A 17,469-nucleotide genomic window follows, 5' to 3' on the forward strand; every position below is an offset into this window, starting at 1 on the left:
ACAAAGAGGAGAGATTCAGGGAGACGCGAAGCTCGAGGAGCGGGGTGACCTTACCGGGACACTTTGATGAATCATCATTAGAAATATAAAATAATACCACAACAACTGCTAACAGTCATCCATGTGATTTTGAACTTTTTTTTAAAAATGTATGTTTTATCCAGAATTAATTTGAAATATTCAGTCATTTTTTTTCTCTCACAAACATTAGAAATAAATAGAATATAAGATAATGAAAGTGTTATTGCCATTGACATAGATTATTAGTCTACATCACTATTATTCTGAATTCATTATAGTTCAGCTGGGCTGTTGGGTCCTTGAAACTGAGCAGCACGTGCCCCCTCAATGTGATATATGAAGAATACAACGTATTTTTTTGCCTAGTTTCCTTTAGTGGAAAAAAAATTACAATAAAAATTTTGTTGCTTGATTTTCTTTTACACAGAGTTAAATCACAAATATTTGACTTTGGCCCTCGGTGGCGCCTCAACATGATTAGCTCCACGACGCCTCTAATTAAAAGGTGCTAATAACATGTCTGAAACCAGGGTCATACTGGCTTCTTCTGAAACAATGGACGAGTGTAACCTGAGACAAAGCATTATCCTCATTACTCTGTGTTGACCCTGTCTTACACACACACACACACCGTATTGACCCTGGTGTGTAACTCAATATAGCTCGATCAGTGAAACTGTGTTACAGACAGATGTTCTCTCCTATATCGTCATGGCAACTGAAGATACATTTTTAAAACTTTAAAAACGTCTGGTAGAGCTGGTCAAAGGTTGGAACAACTATTATCACAAGACAAGACAATACCTTTTTTTTTTCATAACAAGAGATAAGAGAGTGGCGAGAGACCACAACAAACATGGCTAGAGGTGTAGAGAAAATCATAGTATAGAGACCGTCTGGTCAGAATCAATCAGAACTGATTTTCATTTTTTTTTTTTAAACCAGCTCTAGCTACTGCCCCACATGATGCCGCTATACCATTTGTCAACCTAGAAAGCTTTACGCTTGATCACATATCGGAAGATATTAGTTATTGTACAGTGCCTTGCGAAAGTATTCGACCCCTTGAACTTTGCGACCGTTTGCCACATTTCAGGCTTCAAACATAAAGATATAAAACTGTATTTTTTTGTGAAGAATCAACAACAAGTGGGACACAATCATGAAGTGGAACGACATTTATTGGATATTTCAAACTTTTTTAACAAATCAAAAACTGAAAAATTGGGCGTGCAAAATTATTCAGCCCCTTTACTTTCAGTGCAGCAAACTCTCTCCAGAAGTTCAGTGAGGATCTCTGAATGATCCAATGTTGACCTAAATGACTAATGATGATAAATACAATCCATCTGTGTGTAATCAAGTCTCCGTATAAATGCACCTGCACTGTGATAGTCTCAGAGGTCCGTTAAAAGCGTAGAGAGCATCATGAAGAACAAGGAACACACCAGGCAGGTCCGAGATACTGTTGTGAAGAAGTTTAAAGCCGGATTTGGATACAAAAAGATTTCCCAAGCTTTAAACATCCCAAGGAGCACTGTGCAAGCGATAATATTGAAATGGAAGGAGTATCAGACCACTGCAAATCTACCAAGACCTGGCCGTCCCTCTAAACTTTCAGCTCATACAAGGAGAAGACTGATCAGAGATGCAGCCAAGAGGCCCATGATCACTCTGGATGAACTGCAGAGATCTACAGCTGAGGTGGGAGACTCTGTCCATAGGACAACAATCAGTCGTATATTGCACAAATCTGTCCTTTATGGAAGAGTGGCAAGAAGAAAGACATTTCTTAAAGATATCCATTAAAATGTTGTTTAAAGTTTGCCACAAGCCACCTGGGAGACACACCAAACATGTGGAAGAAGGTGCTCTGGTCAGATGAAACCAAAATTGAACTTTTTGGCAACAATGCAAAACGTTATGTTTGGCGTAAAAGCAACACAGCTGAACACACCATCCCCACTGTCAAACATGGTGGTGGCAGCATCATGGTTTGGGCCTGCTTATCTTCAGCAGGGACAGGGAAGATGGTTAAAATTGATGGGAAGATGGATGGAGCCAAATACAGGACCATTCTGGAAGAAAGCCTGATGGAGTCTGTAAAAGACCTGAGACTGGGACGGAGATTTGTCTTCCAACAAGAAAATGATCCAAAACATAAAGCAAAATCTACAATGGAATGGTTCAAAAATAAACATATCCAGGTGTTAGAATGGCCAAGTCAAAGTCCAGACCTGAATCCAATCGAGAATCTGTGGAAAGAACTGAAAACTGCTGTTCACAAATGCTCTCCATCCAACCTCACTGAGCTCGAGCTGTTTTGCAAGGAGGAATGGGAAAAAAATTCAGTCTCTCGATGTGCAAAACTGATAGAGACATACCCCAAGCGACTTACAGCTGTAATCGCAGCAAAAGGTGGCGCTACAAAGTATTAACTTAAGGGGGCTGAATAATTTTGCACGCCCAATTTTTCAGTTTTTGATTTGTTAAAAAAGTTTGAAATATCCAATAAATGTCGTTCCACTTCATGATTGTGTCCCACTTGTTGTTGATTCTTCACAAAAAAATACAGTTTTATATCTTTATGTTTGAAGCCTGAAATGTGGCAAAAGGTCGCAAAGTTCAAGGGGGACGAATACTTTCGCAAGGCACTGTATGTGTGTATGTGTGTGTGTGTGTGTGTGTGTGTGTGTGTGTCTGTGTGTGTGTGTGTTTGTTTATTTGTCTCTCGGGCTCCAGGAAGAGAGTAAAAGTATGAATGTTACATTGACTTCAGTGACATTTCAGAATAACTAGATAAGATATTAAAAATAAAATCAAATGTGGATGAAACCCTGATCATTAGCCGTTGAAGTGTTGTTCGTGTTTTTATTCTCATTCAGACCATGGAGTTTCACATGATGGGTGGAACTTCAATAGCTGCAATAGCAGCATGCTGAACAAACCACATCTTGTGTGTGTGTTTGGTGGAATATAAAACGTTTGACACAGAAAATAGAATGTATGACTGTTTATTACCAAAATAGCTACTACATGAAAATGCATTGGTTCAAGCCAAGTAAATAGGGGGTAAACACTTTAATTTTCATAGGCCATCTTGTAGATGAATACTATTTACAGACTATCAGTAACATTCAGTAACATTTCAACTAACCCTATAACACTAGCTCTAACCTTAACCCTACGTAGATAAGTTAGGGTTAGTTGAAATGTTACTGGTTGGTGTTTTAAGTTCATTCTAAGGATCCTTTAGCTATTTAATTTAGAATGTTAAGACTCCTTGAAGTATCAAAATAAAACATTTAAAAAATATATATTTGATGAAAAATTGAACTTGGCCTTTAATGCTATTAGCCAATTAAAACATTGAATAACAGATTCACTACGTGGAACAATAGATAGTCCTTACTGCTAATAACAGATAGTCCTTACTGCTATTAGCCAATAGAAACACATTTAATAACAGATAGTCCTTACTGCTATTAGCCAATAGAAACACATTGAATTACAGATAGTCTTTACTGCTATTAGCCCATAGAAACACATTGAATAACAGATAGTCCTTACTGCTATTATCCCATAGAAACACATTGAATGACAGATAGTCCTTACTGCTATTAGAAACACATTGAATAACAGATAGTCCTTACTGCTATTAGCCCATAGAAACACATTGAATGACAGATAGTCCTTACTGCTATTAGCCAATAGAAACACATTGAATAACAGATAGTTTCCCAAAACATTCCTAAGGCAGTTTGTTCCTTAGAGAATTGTGAATTTTAATTTTACTAAATTGACTTTAGAGTAAGGCTGTGACGTAACAAAATATAGAAGAAGTCAAGGGGTCTGAATACTTCCGAAGGCATTGTACTTCCATAATTAAAACAAAGACTTGTACAGGGGGACCTTTAGATGAGTCTTGTGAGGAAAACAACCGACATGTACATGTTCGTGAGAGTCTCATCTTTCCATAGAGTCGTCATAATAGTTTGTAAGCCGAACCGTTCGGACTCCACAGACGGTTTTGAGAGTCTACTCCATCTTTATAGAGATCTTCCTTGGTACGATCCTCAGACGGTGAACTTTAGAGACGTGACCTACGGCTGGAAAGACTTGCTCAGTAAAGGTGTGTGTGAATGTGTGCAGGTGTGTGTTATTATCAGGGTCAGAGAATGACAGCTGTCCTCGGTCCCTGTCCAGCAGCACTCTGATCCTCTGGGGTTTTGGTCTCATTGTGATAGGAACACCTGGCCCTGATGCGGGGCATGCTCTGTATTTACCTCCACTATAATACACAATCCACCTTTCAGGCTTCATGTTTCCCTTCCTCTGGGCAGACTCTTGTACGACACCCACGGACCAGACTGTGCTGTCCCCAACCTCAACGTCCCAGCTGTGTGTCCCTGAGTTAAAGCCCTCGGAGCCCAGGACCAATGCATTGTAACCAAACCTCTCTGGGTTGTCAGGAAGCTGCTGACTCGCACAGAATCTTAGACTGGTCAGATCCTCAGACAGGACGAAATATCGGTAAGCGGTGTTTGGGTCCAGAATCACAGGACCTGAACAGACAGAACTAGAGATTAGAACTGGTCGTGATACCAGGACTGACACCAGGACAGGGGGAACTTGTAAGTAGTTGATACACTTTATTGATTAAAAGGTGGTTAATGTTTTTGAACACTGTTACATACAAGAAAGGGTTTTACTATAATATATTTTTTTACAGAATATCATAGTACCTGCTTTCGTCCTGGTTGGTATGAATGCATTAGTGTTTTACTGTTTAAAAAATATCATAAATTAAGGAAATTGTAGGTAAATAAAATGATACTTACTGTATTTCACAATCCCCTGCATCTTCTCCCAGACTCTGAACTGTAGGTTGCCCAGGTGTTTGGCCACATCTATCAGCGCACCTGAGACCAGCTGTGGATCCGGCAGTGTGAAATGGGCTCTGAGATAAACATTAAGGAGTCAGTGCTGTTGTGGGGGTTGGGTTCAGAACCACAGAGTCAAGTCAGTGCTGCTGTGGGGGTTGGGTTCAGAACCACAGAGTCAAGTCAGTGCTGCTGTGGGGTTGGGTTCAGAACCACAGAGTCAAGTCAGTGCTGCTGTGGGTGTTGGGTTCAGAACCACAGAGTCAAGTCAGTGCTGTTGTGGGGGTTGGGTTCAGAACCACAGAGTCAAGTCAGTGCTGCTGTGGGTGTTGGGTTCAGAACCACAGAGTCAAGTCAGTGCTGTTGTGGGGGTTGGGTTCAGAACCACAGAGTCAAGTCAGTGCTGCTGTGGGTGTTGGGTTCAGAACCACAGAGTCAAGTCAGTGCTGCTGTGGGGTTGGGTTCAGAACCACAGAGTCAAGTCAGTGCTGCTGTGGGGTTGGGTTCAGAACCACAGAGTCAAGTCAGTGCTGCTGTAGGGTGTTGGGTTCAGAACCACAGAGTCAAGTCAGTGCTGCTGTGGGGGGTTGGGTTCAGAACCACAGAGTCAAGTCAGTGCTGCTGTGGGGGTTGGGTTCAGAACCACAGAGTCAAGAGAGACAGGAGGCAGATCACTTACATTTTCACTGTGGCCTTGTAGTTCTGCCAGGGGGCAAAATAGGAAATGAATAATGAATATAAAATATAAAATCAAATCAGTCACAATAATCTACTTACTGTTCAGATATTAGTCCTTACCAGCGGCAATGAGATGTCCTCAGCTCTCATCTCCTCCTCTATGGCTCTGATTGTATCTGAAAGTGATGATACCTGTCTGTTCATCTCTTCAATCTTCTCCTTCATCGTCTGACTCTTCTGCTCCTCTTCCTCCCTCAGTGTCGCTATACTGGCCTCCTCCTCCTCTTGTAGAAACCGGTGAAGCTTCTGAAACTCTTCCTTAATCTGCCTCTCTGTGTCCTGTGCCTGGCTCTGGAGACAGTGAGAGGACTAGATGATGATAGCCTTTTTGATAGTCTGATTTGTCCAGACCCACCTGCTCACATCCCTCATCTCCAGCGGCCCACACCCCTCATCTCCAGCGCCCACACCCCTCATCTCCACCTGCTCACACCCCTCATCTCCACCTGCTCACACCCCTCATCTCCACCTGCTCACACCCCTCATCTCCACCTGCTCACACCCCTCATCTCCACCTGCTCACACCCCTCATCTCCACCTGCTCACACCCCTCATCTCCACCTGCTCATACCCCTCATCTCCACCTGCTCACACCCCTCATCTCCACCTGCTCACACCCCTCATCTCCACCTGCTCACACCCCTCATCTCCACCTGCTCACACCCTTCATCTCCACCTGCTCACACCCCTCATCTCCACCTGCTCACACCCCTCATCTCCACCTGCTCACACCCCTCATCTCCACCTGCTCACACCCCTCATCTCCAGCGCCCACACCCCTCATCCCCAGCGCCCACATCCCTCTCCGCCACATGGCCTCAAACTGCACCATTTTGTTTCTCTCCGTCGCCCCCCACACACTTTCAACATTTACATAATAAAGTATTTGACCTTTTCATTGTGTTAACGATGGAGGATTGGTCCATTTCTAGTTTTTAAGTATACGCCTTTTCAAGATGATTGATGTGAAAAGTATCGTCCAACCCATCCCGTATCTCACTGCACCCTCATATGGCATATGTCTTGGATAATGCAGACAGACGGACTCAAAACTCCGCCCATAACTTTATGACGTCATAACATTCCCAGAAGGCGTGGATTATCGAGTCATTGTTAGTTTTACACTCAATAGACTCTTAAGGATTTAACTTTTATTTCAGTATTCAGTGTGGAGTCAATGGAGGGGACTGTGTTTCATGAAGCCATTAGAAGACTGTTGCTGACTGACAGGAGGTACAGTATAAAATATTTAGCCTATAATAAATTATGTATATCACGTCTTTGTGATTCGATACTCTAGTTAATGATTACATTACTTTTTTAACACACCGTCTACGTTTTGCTCAGTCTGGCAGTAAACCCAGAGCCATAAGGGGATCTCTTTCGGCTGCTGATGACAACAACTGCATGTAAATTGTTGTTCTACATCATAAGAATTATATGTCTGACAGTTTATGGTCTTCATTTGGCAGATTAACTCATGTTTATTGGTGCAGATTAACTCATGCTGATTGGTGCAGATTAACTCATGCTTATTGATGCAGATTAACTCATGCTGATTGGTGCAAATTAACTCATGCATATTGGTGCAAATTAACTCATGCATATTGGTGCAAATTAACTTGTGCATACTGTGTCATGCCCTGACCTTAGAGAGCCTTTTTATTTCTCTATTTGGTTAGGTCAGGGTGTGATTTGGGTGGGCATTCTAGTTTTCTATTTCTTTGTTGGCCGGGTGTGGTTCCCAATCAGGGGCAGCTGTCTATCATTGTCTCTGATTGGGAATCGGTTATGGGATGTTTTAGGAATAATGACTGAATGATGTTTACATTTAACGTAGAAATATAACTAACGGAATACTACCCTGTCACTGTATGATTGTATGAATCTTATTAGAATCATAACACTAAATCTAATGAGTGTAGTTTTAGTCAAGAATTAGATCAAGGACTTTCTGTTCCTTGTTAGAAACGAATGGAGCTATCGTCAGACCGGCTGGAATACTGTGTTCCTTACAGGACATCCTGTCTCTACCCAGGGAGGGGAGAGACCTTGGGCTTGTAGTAGATTGTTTAACAGGTGGCAGACAATGTGAGAAGGCTTGTGAACTATTTTGCCATTGTATCTGAGAGGAGGAGGGACATTTATGACGAAATGAGCGGTATATAAACCAATGTACATGGTATTATGACCAGAGCTCTCTAAATAAACATTCCTGACAATATAGCTGGGCCTCCGTATGATTCTTTACAAGCAGTTTCCTACAAATTCTGGGTGTCAGGCTGAGTAATCAATTCAATTGGGTTTATGAACACTGAGAACTAAATTCTCATGACAGAATCATACTTAGGCAGCCTGTTTTCCACCCTAGTTTGTGGGATCTTGATTTTGTTAATTGTTATTTAGCCTGCAGAACTTTACTTAAAAAAAGAATAATAATAATAATGTGTTCATTTTAAATAAAAGTAAGATGTCCGCCGACCACGCTGCACCTTGGTCTAATTCACCCAACGAACGTAACATATTGATGCAGATTAACTCATGCTGATTGGTGCAGATTAACTCATGCTGATTGGTGCAGATGAACTCATGCTGATTGGTGCAGATTAAGTCATGCTGATTGGTGCAGATGAACTCATGCTGATTGGTGCAGATTAAGTCATACTGATTGGTGCAGATGAACTCATGCTGATTGGTGCAGATGAACTCATGCTGATTGGTGCAGATGAACTCATGCTGATCGGTGCAGATGAACTCATGTTTTTGCTCCTGGTTTCGTCCCCTCTGGTTCAGTGATTATTTATTAGTAGTAGCGATAATTCATAAATGGCAGTGTTTTATATGGAACCCATTTTGGTTCAGTGAAGAAGAACCTCCAGGGACTTCAAACTCAACTCTGGACCTCGAAGCCAGTTCAACTGCATTTTTAAAAAGATTTCTCCCATCTAATCAGCGACTGGTTAAGATCTGGGACAACAGGTGTGTGTAAATTAATTATCAGGTAGAAGAGAACCAGCAGGCTCTGGACCTCGTAGGGGTAAGAGTTGAATACCCCTGCTCTAGGGTTCTGATCAAAGAACCCTGTAAAATGGTTCTAATATAGAATGTCGAGGAGTTCCACACAGGAAGCAAGCAATAGAACCCTTTTTGGTTCTATAAGGAATCTTAGATACCAGTCTCTATCTGCTATCGTTCCACTCCTTGACACGCCAAACAAAGTCCAGATTGTAATGTTTGCATAAGGAGTGGAATGTAAGCATGAAACCCCTCTGACCAATACAACTCATTCTTACCTTAATATGCCAAGCTGTTTGATCACAGCTTAGTTTAACTTTATTACAGACTTCCAGTTTCTCCTGAAAGGGCTTCAGGGCAGTCTGGAGCTCCTCCTACAATGAAACATTGAGACTTTACTATGGACAGAGCATCTGTGTTCTAGTGTTACTATGGACAGAGCATCTGTGTTCTAGTGTTACTATGGACAGAGTCTCTGTGTTCTAGTGTTACTATGGACAAAGCATCTGTGTTCTAGTGTTACTATGGACAGAGTCTCTGTGTTCTAGTGTTACTATGGACAGAGTCTCTGTGTTCTAGTGTTACTATGGACAGAGTCTCTGTGTTCTAGTGTTACTATGGACAGAGTCTCTGTGTTCTACTGTTACTATGGACAGAGTCTCTGTGTTCTAGTGTTACTATGGACAGAGTCTCTGTGTTCTAGTGTTACTATGGACAGAGCATCTGTGTTCTAGTGTTACTATGGACAGAGTCTCTGTGTTCTAGTGTTACTATGGACAGAGTCTCTGTGTTCTAGTGTTACTATGGACAGAGCATCTGTGTTCTAGTGTTACTATGGACAGAGCATCTGTGTTCTAGTGTTACTATGGACAGAGTCTCTGTGTTCTAGTGTTACTATGGACAGAGTCTCTGTGTTCTAGTGTTACTATGGACAGAGTCTCTGTGTTCTAGTGTTACTATGGACAGAGCATCTGTGTTCTAGTGTTACTATGGACAGAGCATCTGTGTTCTAGTGTTACTATGGACAGAGTCTCTGTGTTCTAGTGTTACTATGGACAGAGCATCTGTGTTCTAGTGTTACTATGGACAGAGTCTCTGTGTTCTAGTGTTACTATGGACAGAGCATCTGTGTTCTAGTGTTACTATGGACAGAGTCTCTGTGTTCTAGTGTTACTATGGACAGAGTCTCTGTGTTCTAGTGTTACTATGGACAGAGCATCTGTGTTCTAGTGTTACTATGGACAGAGCATCTGTGTTCTAGTGTTACTATGGACAGAGCATCTGTGTTTTAGTGTTACTATGGACAGTCTCTGTGTTCTAGTGTTACTATGGACAGAGCATCTGTGTTCTAGTGTTGCTATGGACAGAGTCTCTGTGTTCTAGTGTTACTATGGACAGAGCATCTGTGTTCTAGCTTTACGCTTTATTGTCAATAATCAAATCACAATCATTACAGGAATAAGCTATTCTTTTTTTAGGCATTCACACACACACACACACACACACACACCATTTTAGACAGCTGAAAATACACAAGAACATATGGATGGATACCTTATGATCCTGTACAGCCTCAGCTAGCGGTTTGTGGTTACGTTGTCTTGTATCCTGCCACACCAAACAGACAGGCTGTTTGTCCTCCTGCTCCAGTGTCTCTCCATGCAGACTGCAGAGTGCAGAGCTTATCTTGCTTGTTGATTTCTGACTACCTATATGTGACTGTGAGAAGGCCTCACACAGGCTCTCTAGAGCAAGGTTAGGAGGATACCAGTCTTTGGAACATTTTCTCTTGCAGACCGGACATTCCCGAGATTCCCTTTGTTTCCAGGTTTCCCGCAGACAGGTTTCACATAAGCTGTGGCCACACGGCACTAGAACGGGATCCTTGAAGATGTCACGGCACACAGGACAGGAGAGATCCTCCTCTTGGAAAGATGAACCAGAAGCCATTTTGTAATGAAATCAGTCACTTCCCTCTAATAGCCTCTGAAGGAAGCAGACATTGACTTCAGTGTTGTTTAAATCTTAGTGTTGATGATATTGTCTTGCTCTTCAGTAGATGCTGTGAGTCTTGAAGTTGTGGTAAGTTAGTTGTAGTGAGTTAGAGTCCTTTATAGAGTCTACTGGCCACCCTATCTGGGACTGTACCCTTCTGAACTTTTGACTCACTGCAGTACAGGTGGCTTAGGGGTGGGGCTCAAGAGTGTGTGTGTGTGTGTGTGTAACCTGTGTGCAATCTAAGTGTCTCATGATCTCTTACATCATGAGTATATGTAGTATATATATATACCTGTTCTGAAAGGCTCCAGGGTCTGGAACACCACCAAGCAAGCGACACCATGAAGACAAAGGAGCTCTCCAAACAGGTCAGGGCCAAAGTTGTGGAGAAGTACAGATCAGGGTTGGGTTATAAAAAAAGATCAGAAACTTTGAACGTCCCACGGAGCACCATTAAATCCATTATTTTTTTAAATGTAAAGAATATGGCACCAACCACAACAAACCTGCCAAGAGAGGGCCCCCCACCAAAACTCACGGACCAGGCAAGGAGGGTATTAATCAGAGAGGCAACAAAGAGTCCAAAAATAACCCTGAAGGAGCTGCAAAGCTCCACAGCGGAGATTGGAGTATCTGTCCATAGGACCACTTTAAGCCATACACTCCACAGAGCTGGGCTTTACGGAAGAGTAGCCAGAAAAAAAGTCATTGCTTAAATAAAAAAATAAGCAAACACGTTTGGTGTTCGCCAAAAGGCATGTGGGAGACTCTCCAAACATATGGAAGAAGGTACTCTGGCCAGATGAGACTAAAATTGAGCTTTTTGTCCATCAAGGAAAACGCTATGTCTTGCGCAAACCTAACACCTCTCATCACCCCGAGAACACCATCCCCACAGTGAAGCATGATGGTGGCAGCATCTTGCTGTGGAGATGGTTTTCATCAGCAGGGACTGGGAAACTGGTCAGAATTGAAGGAATGATGGATGGTGCTAAATACAGGGAAATTCTTGAGGGAAACCTATTTCAGTCCTCCAGAGATTTGAGACTGGGATGGAGGTTCACCTTCCAGCAGGACAATGACCCTAAGCATACTGCTAAAGCAACACTTGAGTGGTTTAAGGGGAAACATTTAAATGTCTTAGTCAAAGCCCAGACTCAATCCAATTGAGAATCTGTGGTATGACTTAAAGATAGCTGTACACCAGCGGAACCCATCCAACATGAACGAGTTGCAGCAGTTTTGCCTTGAAGAATGGGCAAAAATCTCAGTGGCTAGATGTGTCAACCTTATAGAGACATACCACAAGAGACTTGGAGCTGTAATTGCTACAAAAGGTGGTTCTACAAAGTATTGTCTTTGGGGGGGGGGGGTGAATAGTTATACACTCTCAAGTTTTCTGTGTTTTTGTCTTATCTCTTGTTTATTTCACAATAAAACATATTTTGCATCTTCAAAGTGGTAGGCATGTTGTGTAAATCAAATGATACAACCCCCCCCCCAAAAAAAAATCTGTTTTAGTTCCAGGTTGTAAAGGCAACAAAATAGGAAAAATGCCAAAGGGGGTGAATACTTTCGCAAGCCACTGTATAGGGAATAGGGTGGCATTTGGGACACAGCCCCTATGGTGTCCCTGCCTGCTATGACGGGTATATACAGTATGCAACTCTAAGTAACACTTCAATCTCTGTCAGTACAATTTCTAATATAGTGAATGAAATCACTTTGACAAAGATGAATGACAGCAATGAGTTACAATCTCTCTTTCTCTTTCTCTCTCTCTCTTTCTCAATTCAATTCAATACATTTTAAGGGCTTTATTGGCATGGGAAACATATGTTAACATTGCCAAAGCAAGTGAAGTTGATAATATATATTATAGATTTTTGCGGCTTTTGTTAAAAATAAAAACCGGAAAAAATCCCAGTATTCAGACCTTTTAGTCAGTTTTTTATTGAAGCACCTTTGACAGCGATTACAGCCTCGTCTTCTTGGATATGGCGCTACAAGCTTGGCACACCTGTATTTGGGGAGTTTCCCATTCTTTTCAGTAGATCCTCTCAAGCTATGTCAGGTTGGATGGGGAGTTTCACTGCACTGCTATTTTCAGGTCTCTCCAGAGATGTTTGATCGGGTTCAAGTCCGGGCTCTGGCAGGGCCACTCCAGGACATTCAGAGACGTGTCCCGAAGCCACTCCTGCGTTGTCTTGGCTGTGTGCTTAGGGTCATTGTCCTGTTGGATGGTGAACCTTCGCCCCAGTTTACAAATATGCTCCGTTCATCTTTGCCTCGATCCTGACTAGTCTACCAGTCCCTGCCGCTGAAAAACCATTTGCCTGTTGGCAAACCACAAGCAGGCTGTCATGTGCCTTTTACTGAGGAGTGGCTTCCGTCTGGCCACTCTACCATAAAGGCCTGATTGTAGAGTGCTGCAGAGATTGTTGTCCTTCTGGAAGGTTCTCCCATCTCCCGAGAGGAACTCTAGAGCTCTGTTAGAGTGACCATCGGGTTCTTGGTCACCTCCCTGACCAAGGCCCTTCTCCCCCGATTGCTCAATTTGGCCAGGCAGCCAGCTCTAGGAAGAGTCTTGGTGGTTCCAAACTTCTTCCATATAAGAATGGAGGCCATTGTGTTCTCGGGGACATTCAATGCTGCAGACATTTTTTGGTAGCCTTCTCCAGATCTGTGCCTCAACACAATCCTGTCTCAGCTCTACGGACAATTACTTTGACCTCATGACTTGGTTTTTTGCTCTGACATGCACTGTCAACTGTGGGACCTTATATATATATATATATATATATATATATATATATATATATATATATATATATATATATATATATATATATATATATATATATATATATATATACAGGTGTGTGCCTTTCCAAATAATGTCCAATCAATTGAATTTACCACAGGTGTACTCCAATCAAGTTGTAGAAACATTTCAAGGATGATCAATGGAAACAGGATGCACCTGAGCTCAATTTCGAGTCTCATAGCAACTGGTCTGAATACTTATGTCAATAAGGTATTTGATTTTAAAAAATTAATACATTTTCAAAAATGTCTAAAAACCTGTTTTTGCTTTGTCATTATGGGGTATTGTGATGTCATTACGGGGTATTGTGATGTCATTATGGGGTATTGTGATGTCATTACGGGGTATTGTGATGTCATTATGGGGTATTGTGTGTAGATTGAGAAGGCAAAACAATTATTTAATACATTTTAGAATAAGTCTGTAACGTAACAAAATGTGGAAAAAGTTAAGGGGTCTGAATACTTTCCGAATGCGCTGAATGATAGACGTTTTTAGCAATCTTAAAGTCGTAACCTTCCAGTGTAGTGGGAGCGACTTTATCACAATACTACATAATAACGGACGGATTTCTTGAAACATGAAAACCCAGGGAATCGACAGAACATCCCTCAGAGATGCACAAAAACAATGATAACATTCAAAATGAGTGAACCTTCCCTTTTAATTGTGATGCTTGTTATGTGATCTGCTCACCCAGAGGTTAGACAGAAAAACAGCTTCTATCTCAAGGCCATTAGACTGTTAAACATCCCTCACTAGCCGGCTTCCACCCGGTTACGCAACGCTGCCCCATATACATAGACATGGAATCACTGGTCACTTTAATAATGGAACACTAGTCACTTTAATTGTGTTTACACACTGCTTTTACCCATCTCTATCACATGGGAAGGTAAGACCCAGATTCAGACCACGTCAAAATAGCAATAGTTTTAATGATCCAATAGGGGCAGGGAATAGACAGGTCAAGGCAGGCAGGGGTCAATAAACCAGAGGTGAGACAACGGTACCGGACGGCAGGCAGGCTCAGGGTCAGCAGAGGTCAAAAATCCAGCTGGGGGTAAAGGTACAGATCTGTAGGCAGGCTCATGGTCAGGGGCAGGCAGAGTGGTCAGGCAGGCAGGCTTGCAATCAGGACAGGCAAGGGTCAAAACCAGGAGGGGGAGAAAAGAGAGACTGGGGGGAGGGGGGGGAGCAGGAGCTGAGAAACAAACCGGTCCTTGACTTGACAAACAAGACGCACAGACAGACAGAGAACACAGGTATAAATACACAGGGGATAATGGAGAAGATGGGCGACACCTGGAGGGGGGGGGGGGGTGGGGTGGAGACAATCACAAAGACACGTGAAACAGATCAGGGTGTGACAATCTCATATGTATATACTGTATTCTATTCGGGAAGAGAAAGGGCATTACAACTATTTCAGACGTTTACATCAATAATACTTTTGCCACGTTCGCACAGTTGAGGGAAGTTTGTATGAACTCCATCTGAAGACAAAAACCTGAATACATCATCTGTACAAAAACATTGGTTACTATGCCTAACAATAATAGTTGCTACGCACGCTACTGTAAAAGTACAGCTTCCGTCCCCTCTCCTCGCCCCTACCTGGGCTCAAACCAGGGACCCTCTGCACACATCAACAACAGCCACCCTCTAAGCATCGTTACCCATCGCTCCACAAAAGCTGCTACATCTTGCTTGTCCTATGTTGCTCTGTCTGTATGCTATGTCTTGCTTGTTCTATGTTGCTCTGTCTGTATGCTACATCTTGCTCGTTCTATGTTGCTCTGTCTGTATGCTACATCTTGCTTGTCTTATGTTGCTCTCTGTCTGTATGCTACATCTTGCTTGTTCTATGTTGCTCTGTCTGTATGCTATGTCTTGCTCGTTCTATGTTGCTCTGTCTGTATGCTATGTCTTGCTCGTTCTATGTTGCTCTGTCTGTATGCTATGTCTTGCTTGTTCTGTGTTGCTCTGTCTGTATGCTATGTCTTGCTCGTTCTATGTTGCTCTGTCTGTATGCTATGTCTTGCTCGTTCTATGTTGCTCTGTCTGTATGCTATGTCTTGCTCGTTCTATGTTGCTCTGTCTGTATGCTATGTCTTGCTCGTTCTATGTTGCTCTGTCTGTATGCTACATCTTGCTTGTCTTATGTTGCTCTCTGTCTGTATGCTACATCTTGCTTGTTCTATGTTGCTCTGCGTGTGCTAACTGCTCAATGATTGTCTATAAATTGTTATTGTTTTTAATAACCTGCCCAGGGACTGCGGTTGAAAATTAGCCGGCTGAGTAAAAACATCACTTTTACTGAAACGTTGATTAATGTGCACTGTCCCTGTACAAATAAAAAATAAACTCAACTCAAACTGGACAGTATTATGCACAGTAGACTACAGTAGCCTCCCACCGGGCACAGATGTCAGTCACTTCAACATCTACTTTTTGATTTACATTTTGTTGAACTCATGTGAATTAAATGTGAAATCAACCAACAAAATGTCACCCGTCATTTGGATTTTGGTTAAAAATTGGGTGAAAAAAATAAATAAATAAAAAAAGATTAAATCGACTTACGTTGGTAACTTTTTTGCAAATTCAATCCTTTGGACATGGTGTCTCTATTGATAGACTGGGTGGGTGGAGAGAGAGCAGGCATTGGTAGACTGGGTGGGTTGAGAGAGAGCAGGCATTGGTAGACTGGGTGGGTGGAGAGAGAGCAGGCATTGGTAGACTGGGTGGGTGGAGAGAGAGCAGGCATTGGTAGACTGGGTGGGTGGAGAGAGAGCAGACATTGGTAGACTGGGTGGGTGGAGAGAGAGCAGGCATTGGTTGTCTGGGTGGGTGGAGAGAGAGTAGGCATTGGTAGACTGGGTGGGTGGAGAGAGAGCAGACATTGGTAGACTTGGTGGGTGGAGAGAGAGCAGACATTGGTAGACTGGGTGGGTGGAGAGAGAGCAGGCATTGGTAGACGGTGGGTGGAGAGAGAGCAGACATTGGTTGTCTGGGTGGGTGGAGAGAGAGTAGGCATTGGTAGACTGGGTGGGTGGAGAGAGAGCAGACATTGGTAGACTTGGTGGGTGGAGAGAGAGCAGACATTGGTAGACTGGGTGGGTGGAGAGAGAGCAGACATTGGTACTCTGGGTGGGTGGAGAGAGAGCAGGCATTGGTAGACTGGGTGGGTGGAGAGAGAACAGACATTGGTAAACTGGGTGGGTGGAGAGAGAGCAGGCATTGGTAGACTGGGTGGGAGGAGAGAGAGCAGACATTGGTAGACTGGGTGGGTGGAGAGAGAGCAGACATTGGTAGACTGGGTGGGTGGAGAGAGAGCAGGCATTGGTAGACGGAGGGTGGAGAGAGAGCAGACATTGGTAGACTGGGTGGGTGGAGAGAGACCAGACATTGGTAGACTGGGTGGGTAGAGAGAGAGCAGGCATTGGTAGACAGTGGGTGGAGAGATAACAGACATTGGTAGACTGGGTGGGTGGAGAGAGAGCAGGCATTGGTAGACGGTGGGTGGAGAGAGAGCAGACATTGGTAGACTGGGTGGGTGGAGAGAGAGCAGACATTGGTAGACTGGGTGGGTAGAGAGAGAGCAGACATTGGTAGACTGGGTGGGTGGAGAGAGAGCAGACATTGGTAGACAGTGGGTGGAGAGATAACAGACATTGGTAGACAGTGGGTGGAGAGATAACAGACATTGGTAGACTGGGTGGGTGGAGAGAGAGCAGGCATTGGTAGACAGTGGGTGGAGAGAGAGCAGACATTGGTAGACTGGGTGGGTGGAGAGAGAGCAGACATTGGTAGACTGGGTGGGTAGAGAGAGAGCAGACATTGGTAGTCTGGGTGGGTGGAGAGAACAGACATTGGTAGACTGGGTGGGTGGAGAGAGAGCAGGCATTGGTAGACTGGGTGGGTGGAGAGAGAACAGACATTGGTAAACTGGGTGGGTGGAGAGAGAGCAGGCATTGGTAGACT

General features: G+C 43.1%; 1 protein-coding gene across 1 annotated transcript; it reads right to left on the reverse strand.

Annotated features, from left to right (window-relative positions):
* Positions 1 to 3,661: 3,661 nt before the first annotated feature.
* Positions 3,662 to 10,933, reverse strand: LOC110529151 (nuclear factor 7, ovary). Its single transcript, XM_036986639.1, has 6 exons — positions 10,212 to 10,933; positions 8,936 to 9,031; positions 5,703 to 5,933; positions 5,584 to 5,606; positions 4,863 to 4,981; positions 3,662 to 4,586 (listed from the first exon to the last, which is right to left on the reverse strand). The coding sequence occupies exons 1-6, from the start codon at positions 10,605 to 10,607 to the stop codon at positions 4,060 to 4,062; spliced, it is 1,392 nt and encodes a 463-aa protein (XP_036842534.1). The 5' UTR covers positions 10,608 to 10,933; the 3' UTR covers positions 3,662 to 4,059.
* Positions 10,934 to 17,469: the final 6,536 nt, after the last annotated feature.

This window comes from Oncorhynchus mykiss, chromosome 8, assembly GCF_013265735.2.
Source record: "Oncorhynchus mykiss isolate Arlee chromosome 8, USDA_OmykA_1.1, whole genome shotgun sequence".
NCBI classification, from domain to species: domain Eukaryota; kingdom Metazoa; phylum Chordata; class Actinopteri; order Salmoniformes; family Salmonidae; genus Oncorhynchus; species Oncorhynchus mykiss.